General features: G+C 37.9%; 1 protein-coding gene across 5 annotated transcripts in view; it reads right to left on the bottom strand.

The window, feature by feature from the left end:
* The window catches only part of ROCK2 (Rho associated coiled-coil containing protein kinase 2), a 99,375-nt gene that overhangs the window by 26,948 nt on the left and 55,099 nt on the right, over window positions 1–17,328 (bottom strand). For all 5 annotated transcript variants that reach the window (XM_042448432.1, XM_042448444.1, XM_042448473.1 and 2 more), the window contains exons 8-19: window positions 13,999–14,090; window positions 11,927–12,086; window positions 11,344–11,431; window positions 11,061–11,072; window positions 9,847–9,935; window positions 9,092–9,140; window positions 6,888–7,023; window positions 6,648–6,739; window positions 6,246–6,492; window positions 5,855–5,961; window positions 2,659–2,818; window positions 885–1,045 (exon numbers count right to left, since the gene is read on the bottom strand). In XM_042448432.1, coding sequence (XP_042304366.1) covers window positions 885–1,045; window positions 2,659–2,818; window positions 5,855–5,961; window positions 6,246–6,492; window positions 6,648–6,739; window positions 6,888–7,023; window positions 9,092–9,140; window positions 9,847–9,935; window positions 11,061–11,072; window positions 11,344–11,431; window positions 11,927–12,086; window positions 13,999–14,090 — 1,393 coding nt within the window. The remainder of the gene's footprint in view (window positions 1–884; window positions 1,046–2,658; window positions 2,819–5,854; window positions 5,962–6,245; window positions 6,493–6,647; window positions 6,740–6,887; window positions 7,024–9,091; window positions 9,141–9,846; window positions 9,936–11,060; window positions 11,073–11,343; window positions 11,432–11,926; window positions 12,087–13,998; window positions 14,091–17,328) is intronic.

Consider the following 17,328-nt stretch of genomic DNA (forward strand, 5'->3'; position numbering starts at 1 on the left):
AGTACCATAGTCTTTACAGTTTAATCCTAGGCACATTTACGCAGAATGAAATGTCGCTATGTTTAATGGAGCTTACACCGAGGTAACGATGCAAAAGATTCCAGCCTCAGGTCTAAACCTCATTGGTTCATTTGTTTTGTTGTATTGCATTTAGTGCTTTATCTCTTTATAATTAAGATGTACTGTAGTTTTAAAGTGTACTTATTGTATTGTATATTACTTCATTGATGTTTGTCCTATTATCAACAAAGATGAAGGGCTCTTTAAAAATTATTTTCTTTTAAAAATAAAAGTTTTAATGAACAAATAAAAGATTTTAATAAATAGATTTAATGAATAATTAGCAAATGCTTTGACATTTTAAGTGTGATTTATTTGCCTTAAACTTTTTTCCTTCACTTGTGGAGAATTTTAGAGTGGATAATTCCCCCCTCCAGGCACTAATTTTCTGTACCACTTTTGAGCTATGAACATGCACACATATTCATCCTGCCATTTTTCAACATACAGTCAGTCTTAAAACTAATTTCCTTTACAGCTGTAGGAATACTTAAATACACTGATAAACAAATATTGTTTTGCTTTGTCTTGTATTTCATAGTTCACATTCCAAATAACTTGTAAGGTGTAAGAATGTGAATGTAGAAGTAAGGCCTAAGATCCAAAGTGCACACAACAGAACTGTATACATTTTTTGGAATATAATTAACCTGTACACTCATTCACTTTATTTTTATTTCTTCTTCTTTTAAGAAACGGAAACTTAAATATATCTGGCAGCAATGAGTTCTTTTACCAAAAAATTAACAAAAGAAAAAAGATCCTACATAGATGTAGCCAGGACTAAGCTGTAAAAGCACTGAAAGAATCCTATTCATACTTACATCCTCATTTAATTTATCCTTCTGTTTAAGCAGTTCGTTTATTTTCTGCTGTGACTGTTTCAGATCGCAGTCCAACATTGAACATCGCTTTTCAACTTCCAGCAAGCAGTTTTCCACTTTTTGTTTTGAAACTCTCTCCTCCAAAAGCTTCTTCTCCATTTCTGTGAGGGTGAGATACAAAATCAGTACTCATCATTTAAAAAAAAAATATTGGCACTTATGCAAATACATGCATGAAGAAACTGTCAGGAAGCAAACCATTATATATTATGGCTTAACCTAAAAATATAGCTATTAATGAAGAACCTGTATAACTGGAATCCTCTTAAATTGGGCAGAAAAGGTTTTGAAGATCTAATTTGTGGATTTTGTGCAGTCAGCTTGAAGCAAACAATTATTTAGGACAGATTATATAAGCAAGACTCCTCTGTTTCAAACACACTGATAACAGAGGTTTAATTTGCTTAGCTATGCATACTCAATATTTTGTAAAACAAGGATGACTTTTTGATGCATGAGAGCTCTTCAGTTTTAAATGACCAGTGTCTTTTAACTACACAGGTCTGGAAATATCTATAAAGTCATGTGCAAGGTAAAATAGACATACATCAATACTATTAACAGTCTAAGAAGAACTGAATTAAAAAAACTCAAAGTAGAATACAAATCCCCTCCCCCCAAGTAATTTAATGTATAATAGTACATTATTCTGCTTCTGTTGGAACTAGCAAAGTATTTTTTTTCGAATGGATGAGGGAACAAAAAAATCAGAAGGATTCAGGAGGCATCTTACCAATACTGTACAATCCTATGCATGCCTATAAGGAAGTGAGCTCCACTGAGTTCAGAAGGGCTTACTTTCAGGAAAGTGTTCCAGGATGCTTACTATACAGAGATATAATGATCAATGGACCAATGTCTCATCTGTATTTTAATATCCTCAATCCAAATCTAGATGCTGATAATTCAAATACTGTTCTGAACTGGAAGAGATTTAGGTCATAGCAGGCAGTGTGGCACAGTGGTTTAAGTGTTGGACTTTGACTCTGGAGACCAGGGTTCAATTCCCCATTTGGCCATGAAACCCACTGGGTGACCTTGGCCAAGTCACATGCTCTCAGCCTCAGGGGAAGGCAATGGCAAGCCTACTCTGAATAAATCTTGTCAAGAAAAGCTCATGGTAAGTTCACCTTAGGGTTTCCATAAGTCAAAAATGACTTGAAGGCACACAACAGTAGACGTTTAACACACTTAATTTATATTAGTAGCATTTTAAATTAAAATGACCAGCATCACTAAGAATTTGATTCATATGCTGAAAATTAATCCCCAAGTAACTATGAAAAAATGACAGGATAGCCTAAAATAAAGTTCTGCTCTGAGTTATTTGGAGAATGATACAAATGTAATGAATAAGCGAAATTATACAACTACAGTCATCCCTCTCCATTTGCAGACTTCCCGTTCATGGTTTTGAGTTTCCGTGGATGTCAGGCCAAGAGGGACAAAATGGTGCATGCACCTCTGGTGCACACGCAGGGCCACGCATAGGAGTGCACCACCATTATAATCAATGGAGCTTGAATATCCACCGGGGGGGGGGGGGGGGGTCCAGAATGGATGGACGAATGTAAATATAACTGCTAATCTCAATTAAAGCAGACTCACTGAATCAATGGAATTGAAATAAGTGATGTTTTATCAAGTCTCCCTTGACTCAATACTCCTTGGGCAATTGGATTCAGGCTATAGATTTGTGATATTAAATGTCTACCTTTCATGGCCTCAGATTTGGCTTCCTCAATAGATTTATAGATTTTGTTTTTGTCAGCTAGTCTGGCTTTTGTTGCTTTGTGTTCAACCTCTTCTTGTTCCAAGTTCTGCTGCATGACTTTAAGCTTGTATGTCATATCTATTTCCATGTTGCTCTTCTCCTGTTAAGTGGGGAAAATGGAATTATTTGCACATTATCCAGCTAGATACTATAAATTAAAACATATTGTTCAAATGAATCACCTGACCAATGTCGGCAAGGTGGGAGTACCTGACTCATGATCCCTAACCTTTTCTTTTCTTAACAGATTGTCACTGAGAAATCTCAAGACATCTCCACCCTCGTCTCAGAATTCATCTGAAATGTGTACTGCAGGACAAAGAAAACTCTCCATGATTCCAAAGATGAGATACTGTAGTTCAAAATCTCCATATGGCAAGTAAAACGTGGCAGTATACTTGGAAACTGGGCATCATCAGCATTAATATGGCAAACCTGATACTCTTGACACATGCCAATCCATGTCCTCATATCCTTCCAGTGTTTCATAGAATCATAGAATAATAGAGTTGGAAAAGACCGCAAGGGCCATCCAGTCCAACCCCTGCCATGCAGGAAATCACAATCAAAGCATCCCCGACAGATGGCCATCCAGCCTCTGTTTAAAGACCTCTAAGGAGGGAGATTTCACTACACTCCGAGGGAGTTTATTCCACTGTCGGACAGCCCTTACTGTCAGGAAGTTCTTCCTAATGTTGAGGTGGAATCTCTTTTCCATCCATTGCTCCGGGTCCTAGTCTCTGGAGCAGCAGAAAACAAGCTTCTTCCCTCCTCAATATGACATCCCTTCAAGTATTTAAACAGGGCTATCATATCACCTCTTAACCTTCTCTTCTCCAGGCTAAACATCCCAGCTCTCCAAGTTGTTTTTCACAGGATATGGTTTCCAGACCCTTCACCATTTTAGTCGCCCTCCTTTGGACACACTCCAGTTTCTCAATATCCTTTTTAAATTGTGGTGCCCAGAACTGGACACACTATTCCAGGTGGGGCCTGACCAGAACAGAATATAGTGGCATTATTACTTCCCTTGATCTAGACACTATACTTCTATTGATGCAGCCTAAAATAGCATTGGCCTTTTTAGCTCCCACCATCACACTGTTGACTCATGTTCAACTTGTGGTCTACTTGGACTCCCAGATCCCTTTCACACGTAGTCTCATTCAGCCAGGTATCCTATATCTGAGCATTTCATTTTTCCTCCCTAAGTGCAGTACCTTACATTTCTCCATGTTGAAATTCATTTTGTTAGCTTTGGCCCAGCTTTCTAATCTATTAAGGTCATTTTGAATTTTGATCCTGTCCTCTGAGGTATTAGCTACTCCTCCTAGTTTGGTGTCATCTGCAAATTTGATAAGTATGCCCCCAATTCTGTCATCCAAGTCATTGGTAAAGATGTTGAATAACACTGGGCTCAGGACAGAGCCCTGTGGGACCCCACTGGTCACTTCTCTCCAGGATGAAAAGGTGCCATGGTTGAGCACCCTTTGGGTTCAGCCAGTCAACCAGTTACAAATCCATGTAACAGTTGCCTTGTCTAGCCCACATTTTACTAGCTTGTTTGCAAGAATGTCATGGGGAACCCTGTCAAAGGCCTTACTGAAATCAAGATATACTATATCCACAGCATTCCCTTCATCTACCAAGCTGGTAATTTTATCAAAGAAAGAGATAAGATTTGTCTGGCATGACTTGTTTCTCTGAAACCCATGTTGACTTTTTGTGATTTGCTTTGCTTTCTAGATGTTGACAGACTCTCTGTTTAATGATCTGTTCTAGAATCTTTCCTGGTACAGTATTGATGTCAGACTAACTGGACGATAATTGTTGGGTTCCTCTTTTTTCCCCTTTTTGAAGATAGGGACAATGTTTGCCCTCCTCCAGTCTGCTGGGACTTCTCCTGTTCCCCAGGAGTTCTCAAAGATTATTGCCAATGGCTCCGATATTACATTTGCCTGTTCTTTTAATACCCTTGGATGTAGGTCATCTGGTCCTGGAGACTTATATTCATTTAGATTAACCAGGTATTCCTGTACTATCTCCTTACTTATTCTGTGCTGAAATCCCCTATTCTGTCCTCTGCTCCATTATCCTCAGGTTGAGCACTCTCTGCCTTTTCTGAGAAGACTGCGGCAAAGAAGGTGTTGAGTAATTCTGCCTTTTCTCTGTCTTCTGTTAGCATTTTTGCCATCTTCTCCACGCAGTGACCCTATTATTTCCCTTTTCTTCCTTTTGCTGTGGACATACCCAAAAAAGCCCCTTTTATTGTTCTTAACCTCTCCAGCAAGCCTGAGTTCATTCTGCACTTTAGCTTTTCTGACTTTACCCCTACATGTGCTTGCTATCTGTTTGAATTCCTCTTGGGTGATTTACCCATTTTTCCATTTCTTATACATGTTCTGTTTAAAAGTTTTGATGTAATTCAAGAGAGAGGGGCATGGGCCACCTGTGGCCCTTTGTATTGGTCCCCTTTGAGGGTGCAGCCTGTCGTAGGTACAGCGTGATCAGAAACAGCCAGAGTTGCCCACGCTGGTATAATTTGTCACAAGTGACCTAATTAACAATGCCTGTAATTCTCATCTCCTATTTTCACTACAGTTCTCTCTTTATAAGCTTTAAATACTGCACGGACATCAAAACTACAGTACATTACATTTGATCTAAGCCAAAAAGGACTGTGGAGCACCTAAGACATAACTGCTTGCAGGAAAAGAAAAAAGTTGCAAGAGAGGGCCTTGTGAGGTTGTAGAGAACATAATTATAGAGGTAACTAAAAGATGTATACCACACAACACTGGCATATGCAGAAGAGGGCAAAGACTAGAAGACAACTCTGGAGAAGAACAAACCAACTAGATTAGCAGCATACAGGGAAGTCATGTTTTCCCAAAAGGACTTCAGCATGTCCTATAATTTGCCTAGGAATCTATATATTTGCATCTCCTTAAGGATTAAAGCAAATAGGTCACAAGGAAAACAGAACATAGTGGAAAATCAGCAATATGTATACAGAGGAAAACCACCACCCAGTTAATTAATTGCATCTCTGTATCTTTACAATGTATTACTGTTATCAGAAGATTTGGCAGATCAACATATTTGTTGCATTAAACCAATGAACACTGACACTTACCTTTTCCAAATCTGTGAATCTGTCCAGTAGTTGCCTTTTCTCTGTCTCCATTTTAGCTAATGCAATCTTCCCATTTTTTACTTCTTCTTCTAAGCTAGATATGCGGCCTAAGAAAATGGTGGGATAAATCAACCAAGCAAAGAGTGTTTACAACACACAACATTAAAGTATAACATTATGTGAACTGTGATTTTAAGGATGAAATGATCTTCCAAATATTTTAAAGAAGGTAAAATAGCTAGCAAGAACATCAGACACAACGTTATGGCCAATTAAATGAAAATATATTCAATAAATTATGCTACAAATGCTAATAAAATCCCAGTTAAAAAAAAGATAGCCCTGCACCACTTCATATTTCTAATATACAAGTAGTTTCCAGCTTTCATACCTTGTAGATCATTGATAATCTCTGACCCATGACTCCGATCTCTTCTTTCAGATTCTAAAGCTGACTGCAAATTGAGGAAGTCCTTCTCAAGCCTGAGCTTAGTATTCTCCAGCGCACAGTTTTTATCTTGCAGATCTCTGTTATTAGTTTCCAACTGCTGAATCTGCTTTGTACTTTCTGTTTGGTTCTTTCTCAGCCTGGCTGCTGTATCAGACTCTGTGCGGAGCAAAGCATTGGCTTCATCCAGCTATTGAACCATAAAAAAATCCAACAAATACACATTAACAAAAGAAGAAAAAAATTTAAATGTGCCCACGATGGCATTACTGCAGCAAGGCATATCACCCTAATTTTTCTTTAAAATGCACCCTAAATTATTTATCAGATAGAAACATAGCTTGCCTGTCTTTGTAGCTGAATGATCTTTTCATTTGATATTTGAGAATTGTGATTCCTCTTTTTCAAATCTTCAAGCTGGTCTTTCAAGCTATTAACTGTAATAAAAAGAATAAATTAGATTCCACCATATAGGCTCACAATAGTCTTTTACAAAGGCCAAGCTTTATAAGAAAACAATTTTATTCATCCTCCACCCACATCTACACCCATAAAGAAACCAATCTATAATTTTTGTCCACATACCATCATTTTCCAGATTGCGCTTTTTATCTGCCTCATGTTCTGCTTTCCTCTGGTATTCTGCATTTTTGTGTTGAAGAAGAGCTTTCTCTCTTTCCAACTGTCTTAAGGTAGATTCCACATTTTTTCTTGAGGTTGCCTAGACATATGCATTGAAGAACAGAAGGCATATTTCTTTTTAAGGAAAAAGTCTGAGGACATTTTTCTAAAGTTACAATAGGGAGCACATCAAATCTAATTAACGCACTAAGTTAACTAAAACGTTTCTCATCTGGCTACAGTAAATACACTACATAATGCTTAGCAGATGTGCTCATGCAAAATTGCAGACAACCACAGAATTTCCAAACATTAGAGCAGTCACACAATTCTATTTATTAGCATTCTGAGATTTGGAACCAAAGACTGCCTCAGGCAAGAAGAAAGGAACTTTTCTCAAACAAGACACCCTCTTGACTATTGTCATCTCTGCTGTCATGGCATGCTTACGAATTCTAGCTCAAATTTAGTACCAACTGGATTATTCTGCTTGGACCTAAAGAATCCAAAATTTGGAATGTAATTCTTATCACACTAAAGTCAACAAAACTGCATGACCATGGAGGCAAAGCCAGCAGCAAGACCTCCTTCTCTACCTAGTAACTGTGTGAAAAGGACTCACGTTTAAATTCTGGAAAGTATCCCACAGCCATATGCCATGAAAAGTATTGAACTGTCCAAAACCAGGCAAATAAGCAATCGTTCCATTCCTGTCTCTTAATAAATACTAACCTATGTTTATGAACAAAGACCAACAACAACAGGTACTGTCTCTTTAAAAGCCACTCCTGCACTCTGGGATTGGGAAATTAATAATAAACTTGAAAACTTGAGTTCACAATCCCACTCAGCCATGAAGCTCAACTGAAGCACTCTCTCTCCTTGCAATGCCCGTTACAGTTGGCTCTCTTCTTCCATGGGCTTGCCATCTGCAGACTGGAGCATTTGCAGATGGCCCCACCGCATCCCACCCCCACTCCCCAATGTTGTTGCCTGCATGTGGCTGCACCAATACTGCCATGCACACGTTGACTTGCCATTGGGAACAATGGGACTTGAGGTCCTGCAGATTTTGCTATCCATGGGGTGAGGGTCCAGAATGGAGTCCCTGCAGATATGAAGAGTTGACTGTGCTACAACCATGTATTCTGTGAACAGCTGCCCATGAAAATCCTTTGGGGAGCTACACCTACAAAATGCTGTGGCCATACTGTTATCTGGTGTGCACTTTAGGGACAATGCATCAGATTTGCACCAACTGCACAGGAATCCAGTCTGCTTCTGGAATTAATTGAAGGTACTAATTTTGACTTACAAAATCCTGAAGGGCTTGAGCTATGATATCTAGAATGCAGTCTTCTACCATATAAGCCTGACCAAGATCCTCTATGATGGCCTCTGTTGTGTGTCTGATCACCCTAAGAGATTGGGTCAGGGAACAGCAGAGACAAGGGCTTTCTCAAAAGCAGCACCATGGCTATGGAACTCCTTCTCAAAGGAGGTCATGCTGGCTCCATCCATAATGGGCAGCCAACACTGAATTGTTTTATACAGCCTTGGACCCTTTACTGTTTTATTGTGTTCATGTTTTTAAGATTCGTGTTTAAGATTTTTAAGATCTGTTCTTACTGAAGATTTTTATCCATTGTACATCACATTGGGAATCCTGATGGGCTAAACAGCAAGAAGCAAATACTTTAAATGAACAAATAAATAAGCAAACAAGATATCTAGAGCACTGAGTTGAAGACAAAATGTACAATATTACTCAGCTGCACCAAAGTTGACAGAGGAAGGGTGAGATACAAATCTTTCTCATATACTCACACTCCTTTGCCATAAATCTCATTTATTAAGTAAGCTCATTGGACATGGACATTTGAGATTTATGCTGAAAGCAGCAAAAATCAGCAAACCACTTTAAAACAAAATTTCACGCAATCCTATCACATAAGAGCAAAGCTATAGCCATTTGTCAATTTCCAATTACAATCAATGGGGAAAAACTTGGCACCACTAACATTTTTCTCCTCTCAAAATTCACTTTCAAAATAGGTCAAAAATTGATTACATATAAAACAGGTTGCTTCTCTTACATCCACATGCTGTAACTGAAGACTTAAGGGGGGGGGAGGCTGAATAAATGCTAAAAACAGATATTGCTTTACCTCTTCATCCAATTCCTTTATTATCTTCTCTAGGCGACTAGTAATATTTCTAGGGAAGCAGTAAAATCGGTGTTACAGGAAAATTACAGAAACATGCATGAAAATAATCACTTAATTGCTTTACTGTAAAATCCTTCCACAAAGTTGCTAGCAGATGCTAAGTTATATAAAAAGAAAGACTACCCCCACCATTTCTCATTGGTTTCACAGGTTCTGGACAGAACAGTCACCAAAAAAGGTGACCTAGGCCACACAGTGAAGGGGTGGATGGGAACATAAGAACCATATTTTTAATATACTTTCATCCTGTCATTACAAGTCATGTATATTCATATGCAGGTTATAAAACAAATAAAATAATCAAAATAAGAAAAGTAGGAAATATATTTGAAGCATAATTAATTGAAAGTTAAGTTTCTTTTGTTAAATTTAAAGGGCTGAAACAGTTGTTATGGAGGAGAGGAACTAGTGGATGTTGATATGGAAGTCAGAGAGAGGTCTTTTATTTCTCTCCAGAAGCCAATTGCATAACCTGAACAGTTGTGAGATGGGCAAAAGTGAGATTCCCTTGAGCCATGTGGGAATCCTTTTTCCAGCAAGTGTACAAAGCCCAAGAAATACTAGGAATCATAAGATACCAATATAACTTTTATCAAATATGCTTGTGATATGGTTGCTCATACAGTAGTGCCTTTGCCCGACAACATATTTTTTGCTAAAGAACTTTTCCAAACACAGGAGAAATAATATCCTACCTGTACTTCTGCTCGAGCTCATCTTTGGCCTGTACTTCATTATGAAGTTGATCTTCTAGTTTGTTTATTTTTTCCTGAAATTGTGCAAACTAACAGAAGGAAAACAAACCAGTTAAACCTGTTTAAATACCATAAATTTATAGTTGTGTGTGTGCGTGCGTGTGTGCCTGTGTGTTTTACGACACCACACTCAGTAGTCCATGGAACAATCTAGGGTGGTGCACTGACTTTTAAAAGTAAACTTTAAATCTATGACTTGCATGAGACATAGCAAAACAGAAACCTCATAATCGTTTATGGTTGTAGCCCCCCCAATTAGCTTACTTTGCATATCTGAAAATCCAGTTTTTAAGGAGTTACAAATGTACAAATATATTTAAGCTGCATTAGTTAACTTTGTTGTTGTTGCTGTTGTGTGCCTTCAAGTTGTTTCCAACTTATAGTGGCTCTATGGCAAACCTATCATAGTGTTCTCTTGGCAGGATTTCTTCGGGGATGGGAGGAGGTTGCCTTGCCTCCCTCTGAGGCTGAGAGAGCATGACTTGTCCAAGTTAACCTAGTGGGGTTCCATGCCCAAGCAGGGATTTGAACTATGTTCTCCAGAGTCACAGTCCAACACTCAAACCACTACACCATGTTGGCTCTACATGTGAATTTATAAATTCTAGATGTATGTTATATGTCCTATAGGTAAACAATTTAAGTTAAAATAATGTATTCTTTCACATAATATGATTTTTCTATGATGACCCTTCAGGTTTTGCATTTTAAATGAAAAAAAAATCAACAAAGTTTGAATTTTGCTGATAGTGTACAAATGTTCTCCGATAGTCTACAAACTATTTTGCAGACTGATAGGCTAAAAAAAAGGATGCTACAGATTCCAGAATATGGATGAGAGGTGAAACAACTAACTGTTACAAAATGATATGTTTTCATACCACTTTTCAAAATGTAAATGCACAAAAAACTGGCAGACCATAAAAGCTAATGAACACTTGATGTATCAAATGGACTTTCTCATGCCCTTTACCCAAACACATAATTTTTTTTCACATATAATCCCCTACTAGATACTATTCATTTAAAAAATTTAAACTTATATTCAAAACGTGACTGCTACTATATAACTACTGAAACAGATTTTTGAAGTATCATTCCATAACTAAATGCCAAAAAGTTATTTCATCCATAGTTTGAAATAATGTGCTTACCTCTTCGTTGTCCTGGAAAAAAAAATGAAAAATCAGATCAGTGTGGTTTCTTTTAACAAGCCCTCACAGCTATATTCTTCAATGGTCCAATTTCAAATACTTCCCAGAACTATTGGTCTAACTCGTAAGCTATATAATGACCAACTGTTCCTGTTGCTGTAACACGACTATTCACAAGTTGTTCCAGATTGAAAAACTAACATATATGTCTCAGTGCAAGTACCCACCGTGCATAACAAATTTCTTGTGTGCATTTAGCCCTTATTAAACAGAGAGTACTTGCCTCATTTTTCCTTAGTTCATTTTTCCTTGCTCCATTGTTCTTACTGAGTTCAACTTCTCTAGAAACCTCAGAAAAGTCACTTAGCAACCTGTTGAAAACAACTCAAGTTTTCAAAAACTCCAACAACTATGCCAATCAACTCATTTTAATCAATTCTCTCAAGTCTTAATCCCCACTAGGCTCCTCTCAGAATGAAGGCAGTTTTGTTCGGTACTAGTTCTCTTTCTGTTCATTTTAATTGACCCAAGGACCTTTTGGTTAAAAGGGAAAAGAGACAGACCTTTTCTCAAACTCATATAAAATAATGAATTTTATAAATACCTATGCAGGATACATTTATTCATGTCTTATAATACATTCATATGCAATTTCAAAATATGTAGTTTACAGCGAAAGTAAACTTCTATGACCTTGCACATATTCTACCTGCCCTCTTCATTATTCTCTGTCAAAAACAATCCAAGTAGCATGGAAACTGCAAAACACACAGCTCAAACTAATGAAATAATAGCATTGCTGACAAAATTCTGACTGTAGAAACAAGTGTAATTATCATGCATATGTTTAAAGATATCTCACATACAGATTGTCTCTAAAGTAAGTAAATCCTATGAAAGGCAACTGGTTTCCAACAAAGGCTTTGGGGACAGGAAAAGTTTCGACGTCTCCTTTATCATCTTCAATGTCTTCAAAATTGCTGCTATCTATGTCACTACTCAGCTCAGGTACAACTGGTGCAGCAGCTGGAACGAAAAGGTAAAAAACTATATTAGAATAATATGCACTTCCCATACACTTAAACATTATCTTCTCTTCCGCTCTTAAAAAAAGATTTTCTCTCTGTAAGGTGCCTCCTACGTTCTGCAGCATACCAGAGTCCTCCTTATTTACAGATCTTGCAAAACTGAAGCTTAGATCCTGAGAACTGTAAGTGAAGCAATACTGTCATTCCTCATCCCAAGACATTTAATGAGAGACAGAGGAGTCTTCTGAAGCATATGGAACAGAGCAAGGGCTCTGGGAGGGTCTGCTGGGAAGCAAGAACATTGGGTGGAAGCAGATTGGATAAATGAAGCTCTGAAGAGCATTTTTAAGAAGTGCAGGAGGCTGCAAGCAGAGGAGTTCTCTTCTGCAAGCTTCCTTCTACTCACAGTGCTCAGGATCCAAATGAAAGGGTTTAAGGCAATTTATGATGGCTGGAATGCACAGCTCTGGTGCTACATGCTGTGAAGGACTGAAATGGCTCCAAAATAGTAATTTCAAAAATTATGATAGTACAGGTTGAGTCACCCTTACTGGAAATGCTTGGGACCAGGAGTGTTTTTGATTTTTTAGGTTTTGGAAATTAATGAAATATCGTGGAGATGAGATACAACTCTAAACTTGAAATTCCTTTATGTTTTGCATATACCTTATACACACAGCCCAAAGGTAATTTTATACATAATATTTTAAATAAAGTTGTGAATGAAACACAGTTTGTGTACACTGAGCCATCAGAAAGCAAAGGTATCACACTATCTCTGCCACCCATGTGGACAATTCTGGATATTGGAGGATTTTGGAATTCCAGGAAAAGGATACTCAATCTGTATTTCTCTTTCCAAACCAATAACTAAACTGGCTTTGGAACTACCAACTCTTTATGCTGATTTATGCCAAGCAGCATAAATGTTTTCAGCAAATGAAAGCAGAATATAAATTGTTATCAAAGCCCCTATTAAACCAATGCATTCATGCTGGATGTTAACAATAAACATTTGGCCAAATAAACTGACATGGTAGGTGTTCTGTCCAACCACATCAAAGTATATGATAGATTTCAGACTGATCAAGACTCCTCTTCAAAAGGGAAGCAGCAGGTGGCTTTATGGGCCCAATCTACTAATCCTTCCCTATGTTCTAGTGATCAGTTACTCTTTGTAGCTGTTAAAACTGTTGCTGCAATTTTCTAATTGTTGATGTGTCAGCAGATTCCAGAGACTACAAATGATTACTTGGCTAAGAATCCCATCATCTTTGAGGCCACTCACTACTTCTCCCCAACCCAGGTTCGCTAGTAAATGCCAAAATGTAACTGTCATGGCTCCATCTTATGGGATCCAGGGATTTATAGTTTGTTGCGGGACTAGAGCTCTCTAACAGAGAAAGCTAAATATCTCACAAAACTACAAATCCCAAAATCCTATAACATTGAACCATGACAATTTAAGTGGTACCAAACTAGATTAATTCTGCAGTGTAGATGCAGTTGAAGATTAAGTCTGCGCTTGCTTTGCACCATAGCAACTTAAAATACTTATCTGCCTCTAAAGATAATGGCGATGCCTGTGCACAAATGAGGTCTTTCAGTGTATCGCACTGTGCATAATTTCCTCTGTATTAAACAATGCATTAACTGCAACCAATAATTACAAGTAAACACAATCCTGACAGAATACATAATCATGATTACTTTAGTGGCTTCACTGTCTACAGCAGCTCAGATGGAATAGACAATTGTAAAACCTACATAATTCAAGAAAAATACAATTACAAATCTATGGCTCTACGTGGATTTTTAAAGAACTCTTGCACATGCAAAATTCATGCAAACTCAACAAAGTCTTTGATGAGAAAAAACAGAAAAACAAGTTTTATGCTAAAAATACTTACTGTCTCGAACATTACCCCAATCCCATTGATCATTTTTAAAGAACAGATGAGATTTAATTTCTTCTACTCCATTCCTCCCGAGACGCACCTCCCTAAACAAAGCAATCAAACCAAATTCTACATTACAATCAACAGCCTTCCATTTTCAAACAGTGAATTCCTACATTCTGTGTAAGTGCTGAACACATTGGTACACTGAATGTATGCTATATATTCAGTTTTTAAAATTAAAATTGTACTTTGATGTCTCCCGTTGAAAACACTGTTAAGTTTTTCAGAACTTTCGGAGAATGAAATAGCTGGAAGTCTTAGTCTGCCACGTGGAGTGAAACACATTTCCAACTAAACTATGCAGGAAAGGAATGCAGGGAAAAGTTGTTCTTTTTGTTTTTTAAAAAATGCAAACCTTCAGTTTGCCAAACCACAATACAAACATTTGGATGTAAATGACCAAAGACCTGGCTTCTAAACACAGAGCTGTTGTTCAAACCGTCCTAAAGTAAGTATTTCAAAAAGTATATCATTTGCCTCTAATTTAAAAACACCCATATATGCACATATTTGGACACTGTTCCCTAAAAATGTATAATGAAACAACTATGCATGTGGCAAACTCATTTCTTTTCAAAACAACTTTTTGTGGTATGTTGCTCAACTCGCATAAGAATGCACTTGTGTAGGTGAGCTAATACTTCACATAACAGATAACTCACCCCTTGTCACTTCCAAGTGTTTTAGTGGCAAGTGTATATATTAAAAGGTGGTCTGTTTTAAATACATCTACTTAGCAAGACAATTAACATAAATACTAAGACATGCACAATGGGTGGGAAGTGAATAGAGATTAAAAGTACTCTTTGATAATCCCAAACTCTCCTTATTCATCTCTTTTGCAAACCTTCTGCCACTCTTTTGCCCTTGAACTTGGGCAGAAGGTAATGCAATTGCAAAAAATACCTCCTCTCGAGCTGCCTGCATGGTTGTTTGGCAGAAAACATAACTGGAAATGAATTAAACCTCTCTCTATATGGTTGAGCCTTGTGCTTCAAGTAGAGGGCCTGAACAAACAGGCCAAAATAAAGCTGCTTCGGGTCACTTTGGAGGTATGCTGTTTAAATGACACATGCATCTTAAGAGGCCAGAAGCTGTGCCAAAGCAGTGCTCCAGTCCTCAGGACTGGAGCGTGACTTTAGTGTAGCTTCCGGGCTCTTAGGACACATGCAGCATTCTTCTTGGAAGAAACTGATTAGCTAGACTCATTTTAGCCTTTTTCAGGTGAGGACTTGGTACACAAACAGTGTTATTCATCCTGACTGATGAACTATTTTGCAAGAAAAACAGGAGAGCTTTGCCCTGTTCATTCTCCTAGATTTCTTCATAGCTTTTGATAATCATGATTATTTTACTAGACTGGTTCTGTGGAATGGGAGTGGAAGACACAGTGTTTCTATTTCTCCTTTCCATCACAGTTAGGTGAAGCTCTAAAGGTGCTGTAATGTCTAGATATTGGGCTTAATGAAGGCCAATAAACTTAAGAAGAATACAGTCGGCCCTTCTTATACACAGATTTTTTATACATGGATTCAAGCCATGGTTTGAAAATGTTCAAAAAAAGTATACATTTCAAATATCAAACCTTGATTTTCCATTTTTTTTATAAGGGACACCATTTTTCTATGTCATTATATTTAATGAGACTTGAGCATCTATGGATTTTGTTATCCACGGGGGATCTTCGAACCAAACCCCAGTGTATAACAAGGGTCCACTGTACTGACTAGATGCAGGCTTTATTGATTGGTGGTTCTCAGACTGAAGAACTGGGAGAGTAACCTGCCCAGGATGGGGCTGCACTCCCCAAAAGGGGCTACTGCATAGCTTTCGCATGCTCCCGAATCCACTTCTATCACTTGAGGTCCAAATACACTGCATGTATCAGAATGTTTGAGGCCATTTTTACCATTTGCTAGACAGAGATAACCTGACCTAAGTACGTTAAGTACAGATAACCTCCTATTGAGACTACTGCAGTGCTTTCTATGTGGGGCTATCCTGGAAGACAAGAAGGAAGTTACAGCTAGTCCTATATGAAGCTGGTAGGCTGCTGATTAGAAGAGATTTTAAAGGAATCTGAACTGGCTATAAATATTTTTACGATATCAACTGAAAGTTTTGGTCATGGCAATTAAACCCCTAAATGGTTTGACACTATGATACCCGAAAGAGCACTTCTTTTTAAAGGTACATCCCCACTAACACTCATCTGCCAGGTAAATCCCCTTCTGCTTCTCACTGATGGCAGCAATACTTTACATAGAAACACAAGGGTGGACTTTCTCTACTGTGACACCACCCTGAGCCTACCTATTGGTGATCTGGAGACCAACATGTGGCTTTTCACTTACACAACTGAGCTCTAGGGATCATGGACTAATTATACTATAAAACTCTGATATATTGCTTTTAATTGTTCCTATTTTCTACATCCAGCCTGAGATCTAAATACAGTCAACAATATAAATATTTTAACAAATAAAAACAAAAATCAAAAGAAAATTGGATGCTCATGAAAAACTATTACTACTTGAAATGTAAGTTAATGTCCACTAAAAATCATGACCCCCCACCAACCTCCTAATTCAAGGGGTCATAGACTGAACACTTCTGGGCTAGTTACATTTCAGCAAATCTGACCAACATTGAGGAAGTGATGCATAGAAAAAGAATATCCCTCCTACCCAGTCATTAGCCAAGCTCTCTAAATAGTTTCAGAAAGGGTTAGGCTGAGTGTATTTGATTATCCTTGATCCCAAACTCATCTCTACAAGCTCATCCCTTCCCACCACAGGCCCAGGCAAAACTCTAGATTGTGGTGGGCAGCTGACTATGCAAGCTAAGAAAACTCATTCCAGGGTCATTCCATCACAAAACATTCCCATGTACTCTAAAAGAGCAGACAGAAGTGGTCAAGAACCATTTACTCCTCTTGTTGGGAAACACACGGAAAAGTGATCCATTCCAGTGGAAACTCCCTTCCTTTCTTCTTTTCAATGGGAAAGAAAGAGAGAGAGAAGTAACACCATGAGGGACATGGGAGTGTTACCTCTCTCTTTCTCACCCCCATTAACCCTGGGCATGCTCCTCAGAGGTTGTGCTTATTAATGTGTTGTGCAATCTTAAAAGTACTGCATGAAGATTTGCTGAAATTTCGATGTGGATTACTTCCTGATTCATTATTTTCTAAACAAAGAGCATTTGGTAAATGTTGCTTGAACTACTGATTAATTTCTAATTTGAATCTGATGTTTGTTACATATGGAAACTCATATA

This window comes from Sceloporus undulatus, chromosome 1 (genome assembly GCF_019175285.1).
Source record: "Sceloporus undulatus isolate JIND9_A2432 ecotype Alabama chromosome 1, SceUnd_v1.1, whole genome shotgun sequence".
NCBI lineage: Eukaryota > Metazoa > Chordata > Lepidosauria > Squamata > Phrynosomatidae > Sceloporus > Sceloporus undulatus.